The 24230-nt window shown below is 40.1% G+C and overlaps 1 protein-coding gene across 3 annotated transcripts in view; it reads left to right on the forward strand.

The window, feature by feature from the left end:
- ALDH1A2 (aldehyde dehydrogenase 1 family member A2) overlaps positions 1-24230 on the forward strand; it is a 101411-nt gene that overhangs the window by 36446 nt on the left and 40735 nt on the right. Inside the window, exon 4 of one of the 3 annotated variants that reach the window (XM_021532056.3) lies at positions 8587-8707. In XM_021532056.3, the coding sequence (XP_021387731.1) occupies positions 8675-8707 (33 nt within the window). In that variant the 5' untranslated portion in view covers positions 8587-8674. Of the gene's footprint in view, positions 1-8586; positions 8708-10028; positions 10076-10715; positions 11118-24230 lie in introns of those variants that run through there. The other 2 variants (XM_021532057.3, XM_021532055.3) reach the window with 2 other exon arrangements.

Genomic DNA, 24230 nt, shown 5'->3' on the forward strand with positions numbered 1-24230 from the left:
TCCTGTGTTATTTTTTTTTTTTTAATCCTAGTAAGAATGAATAAAATGTTGTTTCTATCATCCTGGTCAAAAAGAAAGTAATAAAGATGAACCACAAAGTAAGGAACCAATATATAGTTGCAAATTTTTCTCTGACCTAGATTGGGATTTAAACTGTGACAACCATTGGTTGTCAAAGAATTTTTCAAGGGGAAGTTGTAAAGAGAGTGAATGTTCGGGAGAATGCTGTGCTGTACCCTGCAATCAAAAGCCCTTAACTTCTGAGACACTCCAGTGGCTAACGAGGAATCTTACCTTGGTGGTGTGTGTTAAATTTGCATATTCACTCACAATACTCCTTTTGAACTAAATGCCTTGCTCTCAAGTGAACTTCCCTGTTTACAAAAGAGCAATGAGGCAGAATAAATTAAGAACATTTAATGAAATCTGCTTTGGTCCAGTGGCTCCCTACAAGGCAGAACAGGGAAGTGAAGCACTGAGTTACTATATATTGCCCGTATGTTTAGCTTAGAAGTGCATGGGTGCTATAATATGGACCATTATAATGTTATTTTCCATGGTCTTAAGACTGGAAGTTGCCAGATATCTCAAAGAACTGCACCTCCTAGAGAAAAATATTGCACCTTTATTTCTTCAGCATCAACATTGGACAGTTTTATCAGATGTGATACAGACTTGACACTGTCTGCTTGATTTACAAGTATTTTCTGCCATTTGACTTGACACCAGAACCTCAGCCCAGTTCTGGCAGATTATTTTGACATGTATTGTAGCTGCTCAGTGCAGTTGAGGTTTGTATCTGTCCTAAAACAGGGCAGAGCCTTGCAGGGTTAGGGAAACGTGCCACTTCTGTTATCCCATCAGTGTTCCTCCTAGCGTCCAGCTAGGTCCTGATGCGTGTTCCTGCAGCACTAGTCCCCTTACTACCACCAGCTTCATCCCTTAACCATCCAGTTCTCCCCCACCACCCAATTTTAATCCTTAACCGCTTTTCTGTGTCCTTTTACTCACCTTTCTCTACCTGTGCATCCAAATACCACTGTGTCCTCAGGTGGTTCCAGAAACGCTGGCCTGTGGAGCAGCAGGGAGCTGATGCAGCAGCAGATGGCAGCATCTGTGCTGGTGCTGCCTCACCCGTGCAGAGGCGGTGACACTGCTGCGGGACAGCTCCAGGTCCTGCTCTGCAGGTCCTGCCTGTGCCACAGGCAGCTGGGCCTGCCTCTGGGGAGCCCCTGAAAATAGCCTGTCTATGGCAGCTTGAAAACCTTTACCCCACAGCACTGAGAAACAAACATATTATTCAGGATCTTAATTCTCACAGCGTGCTAGAGTGTATGTTTGTTATGTCTGTGAGAGAATTCCTCTAGAATAATGTATACATTAGAACTGAGAGAGGTTGCTTGGGAGGACATTCATTACAGCAGGAATGAGATAAACCACTTCCTGTCTTTCAGGACAATGATAAATAAATAAACAGGTTTTGCTCACCTAGTAGTATATAGATACCTCTGAGTTTGATCTCATAGCAGATATGAAGACATTAATGCTATTTTCCAACTAATGGTGGGGTAATAACATGTCAGAGACAGAAATTCATGCTTCTTTGTTCAGATCATGTTGTCTTCCTTATATGAATTTTCTGTCTTTGCAGGGTGGAGAACCGGCACAAAGGCAATTATTTCACAATTGATCCTATCAGATTTTCTTCAATACGTTATAAAAATCATATGATTTAACTCCATTAATAAGAACTGGGATGCTAAGTTAGACCAAAAGTTCTCCTCAGCTCTGTAATGGGATTCAAGCAGGTGCTCTAAGAAAGTATTGAAGAACAGAGTACACAGGGGATGACTGCTTCCTTGGTAAATCCTTCCAGGTTTTGACACATAGCAATTTAAAGGCACTACCGCACTTTCCAAACAGAAAAGGGGGGCAGCTTAGAACATTTGAATTAAGCTTCTCCTTTTCTTATATTTAGAAAGAGATTCTAAGATATTTACCGAATTTAACAAATATGTATGTAGAATTTTAAGAAAGACAAGTAAAGTGTAAATATAAACACCATGAAAGCTTTGACTTTAATTGCTATCTATTTGATTAATCCTGTTTTACTGCCTTTTAGTTGTTTGCAATGGAACATCTGGTTATAAAAAGGAAATACAATGCACTGTGATTACTGTTTTCTACTGCTCCCTCACCTGGGCCCTGCTCCCAGAGTCTGATAAGGATACTAGCAGTGCCACTCATAAATATTGAAACTGTGTCATCTGAGGGAAGAAAATGAAGACATCTTCCAAAAATGGAAGTTATGTAAGTAAGGAGCATACATATTAAATGTAAAACCACAAGAAAGGTCACCAAAAAGATTTTAAGGTTTTGCCAAGAATGTGCAAGTAACAGTCTAAATGTTTTCAAAGGAGTCCTGTGAGACTGTAAGTAAAGCTATGGAGGATGGAAGCACAGAAGAAGCATTCAATGTGGCTATGTCCACAGCTAAAAGAATTATTTGCCTTGCTAAATTTGGTGGGCTGTGAGCAACTGTTCTGAAGTAAATTGTCATCAGGAAACACTTCAAGAGAAATTGATAAATTAACTAGTAACCAATTGCTGGAGCTGTGCAGTATTTCCACCAAGGGAATAAAATGCTCAGCTTCTCACGCGCTAGTGCCAATTGGTTGGTTTTTGCTGATCCTGATCCTACTGTCAGCAAAACAGAACATAGGAGTTGTACCAGTGACCTGCTGGTGCTTCAGGAGAGTCCTTCAAAGGTGATCATAGGAACTACAAAACTGTCAGTGTGGCTTCTGTAGCAGGAAAATTAGATGAACTGCTATAATAAGTAAAATCAATAGACACACAGATAAAGCTGGTGCTCTGTAGAAGCATCAAATAGATTCTGTTAAGGAAGGTTATGCCTCACAAATCTGCTGGTGTCCTTTAAAGACATCAAAAAGCACATTGATATTATTTTCATGCTTTAATGTGGAATAGTTGTAACCTTAGATTGCAAGACTAAGACTCTTGGGACTCTTACCCCCGAGGCAGTCTGGACTGAGCTATTTCTTCTCTTCACCTGGATTCAAGCAGAGCAGGAATTCACATGATGTATATAACCTAACCATTTTTATAGTAATCTTCACTCCTATAGAAATAGCAAAGTAGAGAATAATGCACATAGCTCACACAGTTTAAATCCCATGGGTAACAATATATAGTGTACTGAATTTTTAATAGCACATTATTCAGAGTATCGCATAAATTGTTATTACTGATGTAATAAAACCTAAACCAACACAGCTGGAGAGACCAAGGTTGTAAATACACCATATATTTTTTGTATTGTAATACTGTGGGCCAAATTATTTTAAAGTCTGCTGATTTTTGTTGAATTAGACTAACTGATTGTGTACCTCTAATTCAGGTCCCTGGTCAAATGCCTTTGCCTAATTTATATCTCAGTTTTCATACAGAAATTGAAGCATTGTACATAAATGGCATTCTCTGTTTTATGGATTGGTTCTCTGGCTGTGGAAGTCAAAGAAAAAAAATCCGTAAGGAAGATCTGAACACACTGTAATTCGGCATTCTAAGTATTTTAGTACATAAACCCTTTATTTCTTTATTTATTTCCTGATCACCCTTCTGTCTCTGCTGTAGCCCCTGGTGAAAAAGTGCTCAAGGTGAGAAATATTTGCAATGTGCAGCTCAGGTTTAGCTAATCCCACCTTGGAGGAGGGGCATGGCATACAAGGGGACTCCTTAAGAATTTGTTCCTTCTTCTCTGTGATCTCAGTGTCCAGATAAAACATTTCTGTCTGTATCATGAATATGATATCAAACCCTTACCACATATGTGTACTTCAGGCTTTTTGCTTGTAGTCTTTAAGGCCATATATAAGTCATAAATTATATGTGTCATATATAAGTCATAAGTCATATACATACATGTCTGCTGATGCTGACACTGATTTCAGGGAGAACTAAACTGGACTTTCTCTAAAGCAACACCCAGGATTTTGCTGTTCTTGACTGCCTGGGCACACCATTAGGCCTCAGTGCATAACTGATGGTACTACTCACATATATGTTATGTATAGTTGTATAAATGATGATAGTAAATTTCAAAGCTTGTATGTGTAGCACAGGTCCTACCTGAGAGTTTCTGAGCGTGTTTAATCTCTCAACAGCCGTGCTGGCACAGAGGGGCACAGATAACATTCCACTGCAGAGGGCCACTGAAGGGCTGTCAGTGCTGGCACCACATGGAAGTGTCAGGGCAATGCTGGACAGATGCTTACGTGCACCAATGTTATCAGCTGCACTGGGCTGTGCTGCCTTCTCAGCTCTAGGAGGAGCTTATCTGGTAGGTTAGGGTATGGGCAAGTCTTACTTTCTGAATGCATCCAGAGAAAGACTGTTTCAGTATAAAAGGAATTTTGCTTTTAAAGCATAGATTAATTTAGTATGGAAGAATGCCTTGTTTTAGTGAATTCCCTGTTCATTTTTTCCTGCATATTCCCTTTTATCAAATAGCTTTGCTATTAAAAACAAAAAGCATCTTGCTAAATATATTAATGCAGCATGAAGAAACCCTCAAAGTATATCCAGTGGACTTTGCAGGGATCTAATCCTGTGTTTTCTTAACTGGAATGGGATACTTTATCAAAACTTTTCATAATTCTGCAGGGCACAGGTTCCCTGTAGCAGCCCTGAGACTTAGTAAGGCTACTTGTTGGGTTGTGAAGAGGAGGAGATCGGAGCCTACCTAACTGATAAAAGGAATGTAACATGAAAGCCAAAGATAATGACAGATTTGACTCTACTGACACACAAAAGCAAAACTGTGCATTTGGCAAATACAGGGAGCTAACTAGGACAGTTGATTCATGGTTCTAAAACATAATTTCCACTGAGAAAGTGACAGTGTTTCCTGTACCTGACTCATCAACCCACCTACTTTCACCTGTCTCCCACTCTACTTGGCCCTCCAAGGAAGCCATCCAGCCACAATCTGACCCTCTGTTGGAGAAGAATATTCTGTAAGAGCTGCAGCTCCCAGTGCTTTGTCCCCTCTCTCCCACAGCAAGAGCATTTGTTTGTTCTCCCTCCATGTTCCACTCATTCCTCACCCTATAGTTGTCAGTCTGCCTGGCTTTCATTCTTTTAATGCCCTTTCATTGAGAATTATCCACATTTGATTGTTTAAATCCTCTGTCTTTCCAGATACAAGTTTTGCTTCTGGGATTCCTTTTATGTGTTAAATATTTAGAACATAGATGATATGTTTATCTCAGGCCCCTATATAAGAATATTAGATTGCCAGGCCAAATTCCTTTGAAACTCCACAATCAAGACCTTTTAATAAAAAAAAAAAAAAAAAAAAAAAGGTGTTCTGAGGTTCATAGCTGACCCTTTATAGCATGTACTTGGGAGCAGACCCAGCAGCAATCTTTTGTTACTTCTGCATGGTATCTATGTTCATTAACGTAATGAAGCTATTAATTGAATATGTAAGTTCAGGTAATTAAATACAAGACTTATTTCTTTAGTTTAAAGGGTAATAATAAAAAATTTAAACTTGCAAACTAGATCACACATTTAGTGATGATGAATGTGAGCTGTAAAGTGCAATATTCCAGTATGAATTAGTTAATTGCATCCATTCATTAGGTGATATACATTAGCAGAAGGTCAATCCATTTGAGGCTCAATATGTTTTGCAAATAATAAATTTCAACAGGTAAGTTGAAGAGAAATTCAAAACAAAGTTTTTAAAATATATTTAAATTCAGAATAAAATCCCTACATCCAAGCACATGTTCTCTATAAGTTCACAGTTACCAGCACATGCTCTTTGCTGCACTGCTGAGGTCACTCTGGCCAGTGAGGGACAGGTGATATTTCAGATGCTGGCTTAAACTAAAATGCTAATTTTTAAAGTTGTTTGACTTATTAAAATGCTTATTTTTAAAATTGTTTGACTCACTTATAAAGTGAGTCAAACATTGAACTTTTTCAAGTATTTTCTGCTTTATCACTCTCACTGAGTTATTTGAAGCTTGCTTAAATCCTTAAATTTGCATTTCAGTTTTGGACTGAATTTACCAAAAAATTACCAACAACTGGTAAATTTACCAACTGTATCTAGATCCCTGTTGCTTGAACAAATTATTCTGCCCTTTAGACCTCTTCCATTAGCAAATTTTATAAATTTACAAATTGTTAATTTTGCCAGCATTTAACGGTTCTACTGGATATATAATGGCCAATATGACAGGTTAAAAAGCTGATCTGTTTGACTTATTTTACTAAAAATTATCCATTTGACTAATTTTTAGTAAGAAAAGTGTTAAGTCAAATTTTCATCATTAGACATTTGTGATTATTCAGTAATAAAATGGTTGTTCTTGATACCAGCATTTTTTTCTGGTGTTAAAGATAATGTAGAAATGAGGGAAGTAAAAGTAGATTTTGTTCTGTTTATTTATGATTTAAGATATATCCAGACTCAATTATTAATAAGATTTATAATTTAAAAATAATTAATTCACTTGAGATACATAAAAAATTCTGAAATAGTATTTAGAGGTTACTCATAGCATTCTGGGTGTTGCTTCACAGGTCATTTTGCTTAGGTGTATAAGGATACCTTTTTACTTTCTAATATAGCTTTGTCTGGAGCAAGGACTGCTCCCATCCTGCACGCAGCTCAAGGGCCATAATTCTTAAAGAGATTTCAACCAGTGAGCCTTTTGCAATGGTCAGGCATAGAGACATTTAGAGAATTGATTCAATTAACCTAGAGGAAAAAAGTGCTATAATGTGTGATTTATGTTTGCAGATAAATTAAAATACAAGTATCTCCTGAAGAGCATTTGCTGCCCTTATGGTCGGTAATGAAAATAGCAGGCAATTAAAATAGAACACCTGAGGTTGAAGCTTTAATGTATATATCAGAAAATGAAGTTCAGATTTCCTAAGTGGAAGTCTGAGCTGAAAAATAACTTAGGGGAAGTTTTTATTCAATCTCTACTTTTCTTCTAAAAGCAATTTATAAAGCACACAAGAAATAGGAAGAGACATTTACTGAAGCAGGAGGCAAAGGGTACAGAGGAGTGGGATCTCTCAATCAATACTGAATTTGTATGAGGAACCAGGAATATCCTTGCTAAATGGTAGGGGAACAGCTGAGAGAAAAAGTTATATATAAAAGAACTTATGGGTCATATTGAAATAATTTTGGGGTAGATTTTGCAGTTGATCTTGAGAGGAATCATTGGAAGTGTCTGATAGAGTGATGTGACTCAGTTCCTGTGTGTGACAGTGCTTTCTGCAGCTCACTGAGGAGCATGAGAAATGTTCATGGATTAGAAGTAGTGAGAATGAAGAGCTCTTGCTTGGAGCGTTGTTGGAGTTGCTGCATCCACTGCCCATTTCAGTGGTGTACCCATATGTGCTTTGGCACAGCTAATCTACCCAAAAGACGTTTTGAAATACAAAGTTTCGCCTCATCCTCTAGTTTTATAATTTCCTTTAGACAACAGGTAACATAGAGCAGAAAAGTACCAGAACTCTGACTGAGAAATCCAGGAACGCCTTAATTACATCCAACATTGCAGCTTTGTCTTTTGCACCCTGTCTGGCTACCCCAGGTCCTGTTCCCTATCATCAGATAGTGTTTGTATAAGCCAGGTCTATGTCCTTATCTATAAATAATACCAGCTGCTGGGGGTGAGTGGAGAAATGGAGGCTTCTAAATGTAACAAAGGTCTATCTTCAAATTATATATTCAGATTGCTCCAAATATGAAAACCAAAACTCTCCTGGAACTATTTTGATGTTGGCTGTATACTAGCTTAAATTCTAAGACTGAAGCAAAAAACAGAGTCACTTGGTTCTTCATTTTATTGACAACCATTTCCTTACAAAGTGTGAGGACTTTGTCATTACAATCTGAAAGAGAACATATTTGTTTCTTGATTTGCTGTCTAAGTAAAATTTTAATTAAAACCCAATCACATGAGAGAAAAAAGACAGTCTGACTTGACAGTTGATTTAGTTCTGCAGATTTACAAAAAAACCAAACCCACCCCCCCAAAAAGAAAAAAACAAACAAAAAACAACCCAACAAATCACCAAAAAAACAAACCAGAAACTAGAGCACTGCAATAAGTGGTTTTCTGTTTTATGGAGGTGTTTAGGGACCATTGGACTGAATCCTGCATATTGTTTCTGGTCTTTCTTTATTTTGATTAATTTTTTTTTCACAAATTAATTAATTTCCTTCCATATTCATTGTTTTTACTGAGTTATTGTCCTAATGCCCAAGGCAATCCCTTCCACAGTAAATTATTTATTAAATGTTAAACATTTGCTTGCATGTTTTGAAGCCATGACTCGATTTGCTGTCATAAAGTAACCAGTGTGGTGCTGACTCTGGAAGCAGCTCGCCAGGCTGGGTCCATTGGTGTCTCCAAAACCTCTTAAGACCTCATTCCTCACTCTGCTTGGCAGAGCTGCTCTTGTCCTTGGTGAGAGCCCATCTTGGCCTGGGCACCAAGGGCTGAGGCATTGGTGTCTTCCCAGGTGGTGGAAGAGCAACTCCAGTCAGTCCCTCGCCATCTGGAAGAGCAACAGGACTCGTGTGCCACATCTTCTGGGGAGCCCTCCGAGCATGGCTGTGCACCAGAGCCTGTGGAATGGAATGGTAAGTGCTGTCCCATTCTCCATCTGGGAATGCCAACAAGCCCTTGGGCTAAAGGTCTCCGAGGGCTTTTGCAAACTTTTGCTTTGAGATGTAAGAGGAATGTGGTTTTTACAGCATAAAGTGGATGAAGGTCACTTAAGCAGCTCGAGATTATGTGGGTTTGAGCTGCATCTCCACACATGCTGGAATCCCTTCTCACCAAAATCTCCTGAATTTTATTGATCTAATAATGAAACTGTCATACAGTTTCCTCATTCCTGAAACTTGTTTAAATGTATTCTTTTTTTGAAGGAGCACATCCCCACTCTGATTTATTTTAAAATGGCTTTTAGAAGGTGTCATACTTGTGATGAAGTGTTAGGTCTGTGTTGCCAGTGTGCCATTAAAAATTGAATTTCTGACGTTTAAATGTCTCACTCATCCCAAGTGTCACAGTTTGACAGCTCTGCATATCACATTACAGCAGAATATTATGAATCCATTTCCTCTGTCAGGTCAAAAAAAAAAAAAAAAAAAAAAGACTGAAAATGAGAGAAAGCAAAATCTGCAGTCTTCATTAGTGAGATGGAAATTTACAGAAATATACATGTTAACCCTGAAATTACTTAACTGGCACTCTTTACCTTATGCTGCCTGTCTGTGCCCAAGCAATCTTTGTCCCATGCTGGGACAGTCTTTTCAATTGTCTGTGAACTTGTCAAACATAGAATGAGGAATATAAAGGGCATCAACAAACAAATATTGTTACAAAATCAAAACGTGGGCCAGATCCCATTGTTTATTCTTGACTGCATCAATGACAAGGTCGTGTGGTGTATTTCTTGTTGCTTTGTTTTGCCAGCTTTAGACAGCCGTAGCTTTGGTGTCCTTTGGTGTCTCTGGTATGTGATGACTTCAAAACATGACATCTGATCAGGTTCAAATATTGGGAGTGTTTGTATCAGTAAGCAGAACTTCACTGATTTTGCCTAAAGTAATGAAAACGGCCTGAGCTTTCTATGTTTTCTACCTACAAGGTTTGACAGCGAACGTGCAGGGCTTTGACAACGAATTTCTGATGTCTGTCAGCTCCTGGATGTGGCTCCATTTGGCCGCTGCCTTCCCAGTAACTGCTGTAGGGCACTGCCCAGCCTCTTCTCTTGCACGACGTGGCCTCCCACTGAGAGGGCCAGCCAAACTAACAGCTGGCATCAGGAGGCTGTCGCTTGCACACGTTATTCTGCCCTTTAAGCCTCTTCCTTTGCAGAGACCTTCCAGGAAAAGCGCGGCCGCGGCGAGCCCGCGCCGCCCGTGAGGCGCTGCCCCGCGCGCTGCGTGGCGGCCGGCAGGGGGCAGCAGGCGGCCGCGATGGCGCTGAGGGAGCGGCAGGTGGGGCCCGCGCGGGGCCGCTCGGCGGCGGGGCACGGCGGGCGGCAGCGCCGGGGCTCGGCGCCGCCGAAGGACAAGAGAGCCGGCCCGGGAGCAGCGGCCGCGCTGCGGGCACGGCTGGCGGGCACTCTCGGGGAGAGGGAGCGGGGCAGGGCGGGCGGCGGCCGCCGTGTGAGGCGCGGAGCCCCCGGCCGGCAGGGCGGGCAGCGCGGGGCAGCAGCGGGCGGAGGTGGCGGACGGGGAAGCGGGCACGGACGCGCTGCCGCCCAGGCTGCGCCCTGTCCGCGCTTTCTCCGCGCCTCGGCCGCTGTCCCGTGAGGGTTCGCCCGCCCTGCCCCGTCCGCTCCGCGCCCGAGCGCAGCCGCCGGTCCGGGGCAGCACCGCGCCCCCGTCCCCTCGGCCCGACGGCGCTTCCCCGGTGCAGCCCGGTCTGTCCCCCCCGCGGCCGGCGATCCCCAGCCGCTGCCGAGCTGGGGCTGCCCCGGCCGGGACTGGCCTCTCCCGGCCGCGGCGCCTCCCGCCCGGCCCCGGGGAGCCGAGGGGGAACACGACGGTCCCGGTGACGCCGCTCCCCGCGGCCGCTCCCCGGTTCCGCTCCTCGGGCGGCGGGCAGCGAGCCGCGCCCGGGAGCTCCGCGCTCCCACGGGGCGCCGGGAATCCCCGGGCGGGACGGGCCGGGGGCACGGGGAGGCTGCGCCGCAGTGAGCGGGGCTGTGCCGCTCTCGCCCTAGGTAGGATGGACCTGCCCCCCTGCCTCTGCCCCCATGTCCAATAAGAAGAGACCCGGCTTGACACCTGCCTATATACAGAGGAGGAGAGCAACATCTTCAGCGCTGGGCTTTGGAGGGGGGGGACAACCCAAAACACAACACAGCATCAGGGCAGAGCGGGGGGCTTGGTGGTATTATAAAACCCCCCCAAGACTATGACTTCCAGTAAAATTGAGATGCCAGGGGAGGTGAAGGCAGATCCTGCAGCTCTGATGGCATCTCTGCATCTGTTGCCTTCTCCCACTCTCAACCTTGAAATCAAATACACCAAGGTAAGTTGTGTTCGTTTGTTCTGGCAGAGAAATTAATGGTTTTCTCTCCAAAGGAGGGATTTTGCTTAAGATCAGTTTCATTCTGCCCTACCCAACGTGAGTGTAGAGATAAAAACAACTGCTAAAAGACTGCCTTGAATCTGTAATAAAAGAAAAAGATTTTTAGCCCTGTAATAATCTGAAAAACCACAGGATAATAGAAAGCAAATTGGATCTGCTGAGACTGGCTTTGCCACTTCTCTGTAAATGTACTGTTTTCTACAGAGCTGTTGGGGTTTATTTTCAGAGCAAAATCAGTAGTTCTTGGGTATGTTTTGGTTGCTTTTGATGTACTTCAGAGGACATTACTATACATACCTGAGTATCTCGATCAGAAAATAAAAACGTTTTCTTTCTTGAATTACCCTGTGTGCCCAAGGGACTCTTTTACATTTCCTGGAGGACTCTTAATACTACCAGGTTGTTACAGCACTGGAACAGGTCTCCAAGAACTTCTGTGATTCTTGAATACACCCTTGAACAATATTGCAAGAGGGCATGTTTTTCCTACAAACCTTTAAGAGTGATTTTCATAAAGTGAGGGTTAAGAACAAATCCACTGTAGAAATGTAGAGAAATCTGCAGGGTTTCTGTGGTGTCTTATGAGATTAAATTAGTTTTGTTGATTAAAATGGTCTTTAAAAACTCATTTGTTTGTAAATGCATTTTGCATTTTAAAATTCGTTTATATATTTTTAATCATTGCATCTTCAGTATCTTTAAAGAATGTTTTATTTTCTGTTGGAGAGGTTTCAGATCTAATGTATAATTAGATTACAATGTGTCAGACTTTGTTTCTAATTACCAAGTAACTTAATAGGAAAATAAGCACATCAGCACTGGAAAAAGGTGATAACATTTTTATCTACTGGAAATACAACTTCAGGAGCTTTAATGCTGATAGGAGACTCATTTTGGCCGATGCAGTGTAATTTTTTTCTCCCATATCATCACTTTAAAAGCTTTTCATCTTTTCTCTTTTTTTTAGTGCGTGCCAAAATTGTCTTCTAATTTGTTACAGCAATTCCTTGTTCTAGAAGAGTGTTTCAGAGGAAAGTCAACTATTTTAAATTTCATTACATTTTAGTGCAAACTGCAATATGCAAATCTAAAGTGCATATGGTTTCTTGCTCATAATTTCTTTTTAAATAGTTAAATAAGTAAGGAATGCAGTTATTGATGCTGTGTAGTGCTGCACCTCAGGAGCAGTCATACTGTGCAAAGAGTATTTGGCATGAATTTTGTTGATTGCTGTTTTCAGTGTGAACTGTGCTTCAGGAGGGTTTTGTGGGAAATACTTGAGAGAAGTATCACAGCCAGTTTGCATCATAAATGTACTTTTATTTACAGTTCTAAAACTGGAGAATTGTTTCTGAAAACCTTTGAAAAGTACAGCAGTCATCAGCAATCATAGCTTTCTTCTGTGAGAATGTACAGTGACCTTTAATAAATCAATACATAATTCCATCATCTCAGATCTAAAATGTTACACATTTTATGCTAATGGAAAAATTAAAAGAAAGTTGTTTAATTTCAATATTAAGCCAAAAGCAACATGTTTCTTTTAAGCTTGGGTTCGAGATATCAGGTAACTCCTGGATGCTTTTGAGAAAATTTTGGTTTAGTTCAGGTATCGAATGTTTCACTTGGCATATCCTCTGTCTCTGTTTTTCTGTCTGTCTCGCTCTTTCCTCCTTTTTCTCTTTCTCTGCAGGAAATTCAAGTGATTTATAGATAATTGGAGTCTTCAGCTTGGAGTTTTGTCTTGGGCAGGACTTTTATCCTGGATCCACTTTCCCACCTATTACAAAGAAAAACAATCAAAAAATGAAATAATGGATTGTAACTTGATTCTTTCTTTTGAGGGAGTGGTCAATTCATGTCCTAAATGACAAACAACTTCCATAAACAATAAATAACATTAGACTAAAGCACTTTAGCAAGGAAAAAAAAAAAAAGAAAACAACCCCAGACCTTGTAAAATCAGACATCTGTAAGCATTCCTAGCAGTCTCTCTCCTGCTTGTTAGCTGGGAATTTTAAATACACAACCAGGACACAGAATTCTTGAACTCTTTCTTACAGGTGTCTATGAATGTAAAAATGTAATCATTTCGGAGTTAATTCTTTATGAAAAATAGAAGTATCTATGAACATTTAAACTTAGTGAAAAAAATTTGAATCTATTTTGCCAATTAAATTCTATTTCTGTAATTCTAAAGTTGGTAAACAGACAGGCTCTTCAGGGTAGAACATGTTAAAATTCCAGGATTCCCCAAGTGAGTTTTGTTAAAGATTTGTAATATGTACTGGAAAAAAGAAAATTATTAATGAATCTTTTAATAATTGCACTACACTTGGAGATGCTATGAAAATGCCTTCCAACTACATAGATGAAACAAATATCACCCGTGTAATTCTCATTTATTCAATTATTTAGCAGAATTCTTGAACTTGTGAAATATTGGTAAGTTTACTGAAATAAGCAGAAAACTGTGTAAAGTCCTTCTGATCCATACACCTGACAGAGCACCCAGAGGCAGTGTTCATTTGCATAGGTCAGAATATAATTTAGTGACGAAAATTACCTGATGCCATGGTTTTATGTAAGATTTGCACCAGTAACTATTGGGACATCAGTATTGGAAGTCAGCCTATGCTGCTTAAAAAAAAACCAGTCATTAGAAATATTTTTCCCAGTTTTTTAATACCTTGGCACGGTCTGTGAAAAATAAAGTGTTGTAGATGTGTGTAATAAGAACTGGTGAGCAGGATGTGAACCAGACATGCAGGTGAGTGTTCAAGCACACAGGGTTAAGTTTTGTGTGGCTGGCAAGTACTAGAACTGCTACATTTGGGTTTATCTCTCTTTTCACTGTGATGACTCTGTAAATCTTTACTTTTTAACATTAGCACCTGGGGAGAGATTGCATCTGCAGAAGTGGGCATATTGGAGTATTGCACGGAATTAGGTTGTTCCACAGCCCTGTGGCACAGCAAACCCTCCTCAGGCTTGCCAGGAGCATGCTGGCAGTGCTGTGCTCCATATGTAAGGGGGCTCATAGGTAGGAAGGGGATCCAGCCCTCCCCCTGGGAATAAGTCACGCTTCTACAAAAGTCAGCTTTGTGTCAGAAACTCTCCCAGAACGGCTGTTCCAGAAATATCGGATGTGTGAGAGAAGCAGCAGCATAATGTCTGCTAAGGACATGTCATTGGCATGTTTGGTATAGGGAGCACAGCCCAGAGAACCTGACAGCTTCTGAGGGTGGTCAGAGAGTTTGCACTGTTACACTGAGGCCTCTCTCTTTCAAACTTTTATGTAACTCCATTTTCCCTCCCAAGACTGTCTCCCATGTATCTGACAGTAGATATAGAATCAACCCAGTGGATTGAGCCCTTTGCAGCATTTCCCTCCTGCTGTCTCCATTTGAGGAGCTAAAGGTGTTTCTGCAGGATGTGGCTGTCCTTCCTTTGTTATAATCATGTTATAATGGCATAATCACATCTGCTTTACAAAATGGGGTTTCAATTTCATTGGGGTTTCAATAAGTTATGTTGACTCTTTCAAGGACAGCCTGGTCTAGAATGAGGACCCCAGGGCTCTGTCCTGTCACAGCTCTGTCACTACGTCAGGTAGCTGAGAGAATAAATGTTCTCAGTTTGCATCATGTTGAGCACACTAATCCAGATGGATGCTTTGTTTCTTGCTTGCCAACTGATTTGTCTGAGCAAGAGCTGAACAACTTTAGCATAAGGAAAAGTTGAAGAATTGTGGTTTTGAGAGCTTTTTAGAAAGAGGTGCCCTAAAGGGATGGAGTTACAGTGCACTGGCAGTGAGGAGGTACATGAACATTTCTCTATTAACAGCCTATGATTTAGCTGACAACCATATCTTCTGTGTCCTGTCTAAGTGGGTTTGCCTCTACCCTTACACCACAGGCTAAAATCTGTTCAGTTTCTACACACAGGCCAGGTAAACTATCCAGCACTGCAACAGAAAGCTGTAGAGAGGAGTTTGTATGAAGTATAGGCAGACTGCTTATGGGTAGACAAAAGATAACCAACACAGATTTTCATATGATAAGCATCTGGGTTTGAAGTATTTAATTGCTAGGTTTCAGTATATTCATTCCCATTGCACTTCCTTGGCATTACCCTTTCCATTAAAATTTCCAGCATGTTTTCCAGATAAAATTCTAGACTGACATTACAATAGAAGGCAGGAAATCTATTTTATTTAGATTAATGTGCAGAATCTTTGTTATTTTTTGAATAGAAGACAAGCTTTGGGAAAACTCAGGTAAGTGAGTGCACTTTCCCATCTGTCTTTCCCTGAATGAGCTACTTTGGTGCCTTTTGAAGTCAGATCCACTGAGCCATGCCTGAAAAAAACAGCTTGGCTTTTGGGTCATCTAGGTGAGCGCAGTTCTTTTACAAAAGATGTGGCACAGAAAATTAGAGAAGTTTACATGAAGAGTAGACAAATAGAACAGCTACTTTACCCCTTTGTGGAACTCTTCAGCATCTGAAGGGGACACCAGGGATGCCGCTCTGTATCCTCATATATGATGGTTCAGTATCTATTCTGTATGTACAGATTTACTGTTGTTTAAATCTCCAGTCTGAATTCTCTTCCAGTGTATTCATACTTCGTTTTTAGTATTACAATCCATCAACTTAGATAGTGATCAGAAAATATGTATGTAATTCCTTCCAATTAGTAGCCTGAATATGGGATTATTCTTTCCTCCCAAATCTTTATGATCTTCTGCACAAACCTAATTTACCCAAGTTTTGCATGAGGACACAAGAAACAAGCATAGCCTTACATGCATCCAGCCCCTGCCTTTGCTTATTCCAGTACAGCCACAACAGCCATGAGCCTTAAAAACGCAGAAAGCACGGGGCTGAACTGGCCCCAGCTAGAGAGCTGTGGCAGACTGCTGTGTTACTGAGAGGTAACTATGGCAGCAGTGGCCTCTTACTGTGCTGAATCTGCTGGATCTTTAGGGAAAGTGCACCCTGGTTTAATGCATCAAGCTGTACAATAATATATTGCTGACTCTGTCTGGTTGGTAGGGTCAGATGATGCACTAAAAGACTTTATCATTGATTTTTCTCATTGCAAAAAGTGTTTAACACTTCAAGTATTCAAATGCAAAAGATCCATGTATTTATTTGCATACCAAAACCAGAGGGCCAGGGCACGAATTTGTCTGCCTTTCAACTCAGAGCACTTGCCTGAGTTGAAAGGCAGACAAATTCATACCTCTGCTCTGAAGCAAGCAGAGCAGAAACTTGAATATGGATCCCTAACTTCTAATGGGGAATAGGTCCATCCAAATTTTGCCAACTTCGTCTGTATTTGGGAAGAATTTCACGTTATCTGCTGTTGGATAATTCACTTCTAAGTATTTATGAGGTCTCAGACATCAGCTTGATAGCCTAGTAGGCAGGACACTAACAAAGGAGAAATAGTACTTGAGTCTTTGCTTCAAGAATAATCATGATGTTAGACAAGAACAAGGAATAACACACACACTCTCACACTTTCATTCTGACCAAAAAAAAAAAAAAAATCCCTCATTAATTCTCTGTTTTGTTTTGTCCTTCAGAAACAATTCCCACAGAAGTTGACCGAGTCTGGTGCATTTCCATATTACATTTTTATCTTGTAGATCTGCATTTTCTGATAAATCCCACTATCCAAAAGTTCTTGATGCAGCTTGTCCATCTCCCTGTGGAGATGCGAAATTGTTCCCAGCAGATCTTAATGGGCTCTGCCAGTTGGAAGTTATTCACTGCCATAAACTGCCTGGGAGGACCACACCATGGAACCACCAGATCCACTTGTTCTCTTTTCTTTACAATGCATGTGAACAGTTCCCTTCAGTGAGCTGTTCAGGGACATTACAAATCATGGCACAGATCAGCATCCAGAAGTTGTCTGAATCCTTCCTTCAAAGAGGCTTGGCATTTCCTGCCTTTGGCAGATTTCATCTCCCTTGAGTTGCCCAAATGTCATTCAACCCCAGTAATATTTTCTACAATACTCTGATTAGCCTGAACATTTTTATCTACAAACTCTGTACCTTACTATTAATGATCTGCAAAGGCAGGTGAGCCAAGATATTGATTGCCAGTCACAGTAATGAAGGGGCACCTTGCTATTAACCTCTTTCCAAGGAGAATTATCCGTTTATTTCCAGTCTTTTTATCTTATCTCTTAACCACTTTTTAATCCATGGCAGGACATTATCTTTCACCATATGGTTACTAACTTTCTTTAATAGCCCCTTGCTAAGGACTTTATCATCAAAAGCCTTTTTAAAGTCTAAATAAATTGTATCCACTGATACATCTCAGTTCCTCATTTGACTAACTATCTTCCAAGAAATCTCACACATTTACAGAGATAAATGACAAAAGATTACTTCAGTGGTCCATATAATAAATTCTTTATCAGGTCATGCATAAAGTCAGATTTTTTCTTTTATAGTTTTGCAGCTATCGTTTGTAAGGCTGAACTGTGGCATTTCTCTATTTATTTTTTGAAAATTCTTTTATTCTCCCCAGTTATAAAAATCCCCACAGCTTTTTATCTGTTTGGGGTTTTTTTAGGACTAGAACTCATTCCTTGAAACAAGTAACCAATATATCAAATCTAGTTCAGCTAAAAGAAAAAACAGACAAAAAATGGAATTAAACAAAGGCAAGATCATAAGGAAGCTATGTCAATGTAATATAAGCACAGATGTGTCTAGGTTTAAAAACTCTTCAGAAAGCTGCAGTTCTATGTAGTTCTTTAGTGAGGAATCCTCAGACAAGTGACAAGACATCCCTACTTAAAGCACAATAAATGCATGGATAGCTGTGTGAAGATTTACCACCAAGCAGAGAATGATGAATTCTAAACATGTATTGCCATCCATGGGCTCAATCATTCATTACTGTTACGTTTAGCAAATGAATTGCTGTTCAAACTGTATTCCTATCTGGTTTTCTCCAAAACTCAAGTTCCCTATTACAGAATTTGTCCAAACCCATATTTCTATTCATCAGTCTTTTCTGTAAATAGCAATATACCTTTGTGACATGAATACAGCACATCAGTGCTAAGTCACACAGTGAACTAAGGTTTAGGAGCACTTCATTACTAAAAGTGTGATATGTGAAGCCACATCAAAGTGTTGCTGCAATGCATTGCTACAATAGTCTCCCAAATGTAAAAAGAAAAAAATAACCTAATCCTTGATTACTTGGAGTCAGTGGCTTTCATAGAGAACCTAGTGAACTACATTAATGACTTGAAACATAATGCATTCCATCTTTGTTGGACTGAAGTGGGAAAATACTGCGCAGAACCAACCACATCATGTTCTGTGATTCAAGTGAAAATGTTTAAGGTCAGCTCAGTCTCAATTGGCCTCATCTGGAGGCTAAAACACTGGGACCACACTGACCACTAGAGTATATAAACCTTAATCTGTGAGGGATTCATAGGTTATGAAGACTTTGAATTGAACTCAAAATCTAAGGGGATGCTGTGGGACAGCTGTGAGGGGCCTGCAGCAGGTGTATGGTTACAGAAAGGATATGTTTACTAATTTCCATGTGGATTTATAGTATGCTCTAATTTAAAATAAGTGAGTTACAAAAAAATCCGTTTGGAAAATCACAAAAATACCGGAAGTGTTGCATGGTAAAACTGGCTGCAGCACCTTTGCTGAACTTGGAAAGAGGATACCAGGGAGACACTGTCCTTACCATGCTCTGGTCCTGTGGCAATGATGACACTAAATCCCTTGGGTTTTACTCAGAAAGTCAGAAACTCAGAAAGTGCCTTTTGAGACAGAAATTCCAAAGACATGTATTTACACAGGTAAAGTCTTATCTCTATATGAGACTGATTTCTTTCCAAAGCAGAGCTATTAATCATTCTGTGTAAATATGGGTATTTTTATACTGTCTTAAAAAGACTGATCCTAGCCTCCTGTGAGTAGGTCAGCATGCCTTAAATTTGGCCCCAAGTGACTAGAGCTGGTTAGAATGTCAGGTGTACATTTCATCTGAAATAAATCTCTCCAATTGGAAGATCCTTCGAGATCTGTGCTGTGACATTGTTTTCTCATGCTTCATGGAAGAAACATCACTTAATGCATCATCATCATCCTCCTCATCACTGCCACCATTACCCTGCTACACTCTTAAGTGGCTTTTATACAATTCCTGACCCGATGCCTTCTGAAAACTGGAAGAACTGATGCGGTAGATTTCAGGATGCATTAGCATTCAGGATTTCTTTTTATTTCAGGAACTTTATTTCAACTCTTTGCAACACAATTGGGAGTGAAGCGCTGGGCCTGTTCTGGACTCAGTCCCTAAATGATTTTTGGTGTCCTGCTGGTGTAACTGTTTGTTAGATTTTTAGTAAAGATGATTCCCCAGAACAAGTATTTTTACCTGTCATTTTCCAGTCTTCTAACAAGTGGCTCTGATTTTCTAATTTTTGAACAGAAATATATTATACTTTAGGATAACCAAATAAGGATCTCCGCAAAATAAGCAGCCACCTCTTGAAATATCTTCAGTCTCCCTTCCATGGCCAGGCTGTTTTCAGAATCCAGTGATCTCCCACAGACCATATCTGCTTATTTATTTAATTTAGGTTTCTCTTGGCTGTTTTATTTGTGTTACCTTTCCAGTAATTTTCTTCAGAATATTTAGTATGTTTGGTAGCAATTTTTTAATTTTTGTGTTTGTGGTCTTTGCGTTTTCCAGCCTACTTTTCCTCTCATATCTTCCTTCTTTGCCACCCCATTTATTTTCTTGCTTGTGTTTCCCATTTTTAACCTTGGGAATGCAAATCTTTTTTGAGTCTTTCACATTCTTAAGCCTCCATGCTGATTCTATGGATTTTAATTTCCGAGCTTCAAGCAGGGAGTTTCTAAGTTACTTCCTCTTTAAAAAAAAATCCTCTTCTTGAAGTTTAGTATCCCAGAGAGTAGGCTTCTTCATGTTTTCTCTCCTGCAATGAAGCTGGAATTATTTACATGGTAACCATTTCTCAGGGGTTCAGACACAATTTTTAGTCTTTGACAGGACTATGTCAAATGTTGTTTACATTAGGATACAGAAAACTCGATTCTCTACACACTATTTCAGTGCAGCTTTCACTGAACTAATATGGAATTATTTTGGCTCCAGCCTTATTGCCTTCATACTCTTTTTCCTCTTCAGTACCACTTCAATGTCACTTCAGTTGCTCTTATTTTGAAGTCAGTACCTCACTCCAGCTATCATCCTTCACGATCTACACTGCTTCCATATCCGTGGGTCCGCATTTTGTGTTATTTCTCCCCTCCAAGCAGTGCCCACGCAAAGCATTGCACACAGAGCTGCTCCCCCCTCCTGCAGCCTGACTTGTCCTCCCTACACAGCTTACACGTAAAAAGTGTGGTATGCCTCTGATAATTCTCATCCCCTTATGCTCAAAAACCTCTGTTTTTTCCTCTCTGTGATACAGTCCAGATCACCCATTTTCACACTCAGCTTTCTTAGGCTGCTTTATAGGCACTTGCGCTTTTATTTCCCAACTATAAGATGACCTAGATGAAAATTGTGATCTAGTTAGTTGAAAAGCCCTGTAAAGTCTTTTCAGCTCAATTGTAAAAGCACTTCCCATGACACTGCACCTCACTTTTATTTACTATTCTACTAGTATAAAATGTCCTTAAAAAAGAATTTAATTTTAAACTGGGTTTAATTCTTCTTTATATTGTCAAATTGATTTGAGAAGGCATTTATGTAACTGACAGGTGGATACACAGATTTCTTTTTTTTAAGGAATCACTTCATTTTGTTGTCTGAAACATATTTGGAGTATATTTTAAACATTGTTTGCACCCAGACATAAAAGCACTGTCGTGATTCTACTGGATATTTTCAAAGCTTACCATAACATACACATTTTACATTTGCTTATGTTTTTTTTTCAGCTGTAACAGAAACAGTTTATTCTTGAGTTTGTCAAAACTAGCAAGAAATTACCACCTACCTTCTAAATCAGTGGACTTTTTTTTTTCCAGTTGCTTCAGTTGTGACACACTGTTACACAGAGATTCTGTACCAGAACAGCCTGCATGGACCTTGAGAAACAAGCACAGTTGTTTTTCAGGCTATCTGGTTAAGCTTTTACCCCCTTTTCCATCAATGCCTGACATTTTGTTGGTCTTCCTCTCTTTGTCCCTACCACACTTTCTTTACCACGGCTACTTAATGGCCTCTCCTCTTTTGTGATGTTTATTGGATGCTGTTTTCCTGACAGGTGAAAATCAAGTTCTTTTTTTTCACTATTAATTTGAAGTAGTGGTATAAGACTAACACTAAATGTGCTATAGCTATGCTGATGATGGCCTAGGAGTCTTGATGGTCCAACCCTTTGATAATGGTTTATAAATCCATTTGTTACATTCTTAAGATGTTTTTAGCTGGTGTCACTCAACTGCAAGTGTTAATATTCTGCTCCATCACATCTTTCAGAAGGCATTAATTGATTCAGCCTCACTGTAAAACTGTGACAAGGTTCCTTCACAGATGGGGGAGTTTAAATTTGTGGGAGTGTAACCATGACTAACTCAGACAGTAGGTCAGTGTCAAAGGCGGGATCTCTTGCTAAACCAGCCAGACTACAAGAAGATCAAGCCTCTATTTTTGTACATGGTATTCTGGGAAATGGCAATACAGATGAATGTTGGAGCTGGTGTTTACCTGTGGATGCATGTCTGCATTTCTGCATGTTATTAATTCCACAGCACACACTTCTCTGTGTGCTCGCTATACACACACACAGAGTATAGATAAAAAGTCCTCTTTGTGCTCTTTGCTCTCTTTCATCAGGAATTGTCCCTGTTGCTGTTCCTCTGAGTATTGTCGGGGAGGCAGTGCCCTCCTTGCTGCAAGATCTGCATAATGAGTTCAGATTAAACTGATGCTGGTGATGTTGTTCCCCTCTGTACTTCTCTTTAGGAGGAGGAATATTCTGTCCGTGCAAAGTGGTGACAGTACTGGAACTGCAGTTCTGGTGTTGCTTCTATTCATGTCTCAAAGGTTTTGTTTTAGTAAGGCACTCCAGCATGGAGGGAGAAGGAAAGCCCTCCTATTAGATGCCAAGCAGGAGCCCAGTGCAGAACATGCCCACTGACTGGTGCGGAAGAAGCTCTTCCTCCCAATTCCCAAAAGACAATTGCTTTTAATGTCTGGATTCTGCACGCAACCCCAATGTGTTCATGCTCTTGCTCTCTGTCTCTGTTCATTTCTTTCCTTGTGGGAGCACAGGACAAATCCTTTGATAACTTGTTTCCTGGTTAGAAGCCTTTACCTGTTTTCCCAGAGTGGTTTCCTGTGGCTGGGAACCCTTGTAGTCAGCTCTTTCAGCTGTTTGCCTAAATGGTCTTTAGGGAGACTAAAAGCAGTGAACCAGGAATAGCAACATTTGACTTCAGCCAGGTCCCATGGGAATTTAGTTATTACTCACTGCATTGGATTGGCAATATACCTTATACCTTATACCAGGTACCTGCCAAAGGCTGCATGCCATGAATCTTCACAAACAGCTGAAACAGGTGTGCTCCTTGCAGAAGTGGGGCACTGGGTGACATGTCTGCTCTAATTAATATACTGGGCTCCATACCTTTACATACCAGTAGTACTTGCAATGTCTGAGTGAAAAATTTCTCAGATTTAATAGTGATTTTAGCCATTTAGTGATCATGTGTCATTGTGTTCACTACAAGCATAAATCCTGTCTTGTAGAGAGCAGGGAAACTAATGAGGTTCTCCCAACAAGGGGTTCCAGCAGAGAAAAATGGAGTTTGGTTAAAAAGGGGAAAAGAAACATGAATTTTAAAGGAAATGGAGAGAGTGGATCTCAGGACTGCATATATGAGTATTCAAGTTTTTTTAAAGAAGGCTCTTTATTGATATGACTTATAGCACACTTTGCTCATTTAAGGAAAGGTCAGTATAACCAGGTATTGGGTTTGCCCTAATCCACTTTTTTAATACTGCATGTTTGGCAAAAGTTTAGGGTCATGTTTTTCATTTACATACTCAAAGTCATTAGTCTGTTTCTATTTAAAGTTAAGAGTTAATTTTTCATGCAGGCCTTCATCTCTATACTGAATAACTTGCTGGCCACATACAAAAATGTTAAACATTGCTATCAAACATTGGCATTATTTTGTTATATCCTCGGGTGTTCTATTTGATTGAGACTGTAATCAGCTCTTGGAAGAACACTCCACATCCAGTTTTAGTTTTAGCACCACAGTATACTTTGAGGTGCAAATCTTTCAGGTATCCAAGCACAGCAGGACTCTTTGACAGTTTAAACCCAGTTCTCCCCAGTCAGCCTTATGAATAATCAAAAGCAGAATGGCCTATTCCAGTTTTGTACATGTAAAAGGCAATGACTTAATCAACAGAAAGAAATGGAGGAGAAATTTGAACTGAACTGGTACTCTGAGGAAAGGTAGTCTAACGTTTTCTTTTCTCCAGAAGAATATTCTAAAGCAAATAAATTAGTATTTTCAAGACTTTTTATTGAAAAAAAATTCCAGCCTTAGAGATTTCATTGCAGCACTGAATGAGAGGTGTTGGGTTCCTTTGCATCTTCCTGAAGAGCAAAAAGAATTTATAAATCAGACTTCTGGGAATTGTTATCTCACAGCTTCTTCTAACAAACACAATAATTTGTTTTAAAGGCTTTCACCAAAGATGTCATAAGTGGTAATCCCTATGTCGTAAGTGGGTACTTAATGTGATTTAACTTAATGCTGATGATGCAAAGCTATTCTCCCCCAAAGCCCATTAAGAACATCCAATTTTCTGGTAGACTAACACTCCTGCTTACTATCGTAGAGATAAGTGACTGTTTAACCAGGACAATAAGTAATACTTTCAAACCAAGGCTGCAAAACTGTGTGGCCACAAAACTGTTCTTTGTGAAAGTTCAGACTTTGAATATAAATGTTACAAGCTGAGTTTTTTCTTTTTAGGAGTAGTCTGAATTTC

Source organism: Lonchura striata, chromosome 11 (assembly GCF_046129695.1).
Source record: "Lonchura striata isolate bLonStr1 chromosome 11, bLonStr1.mat, whole genome shotgun sequence".
Lineage (NCBI taxonomy): Eukaryota > Metazoa > Chordata > Aves > Passeriformes > Estrildidae > Lonchura > Lonchura striata.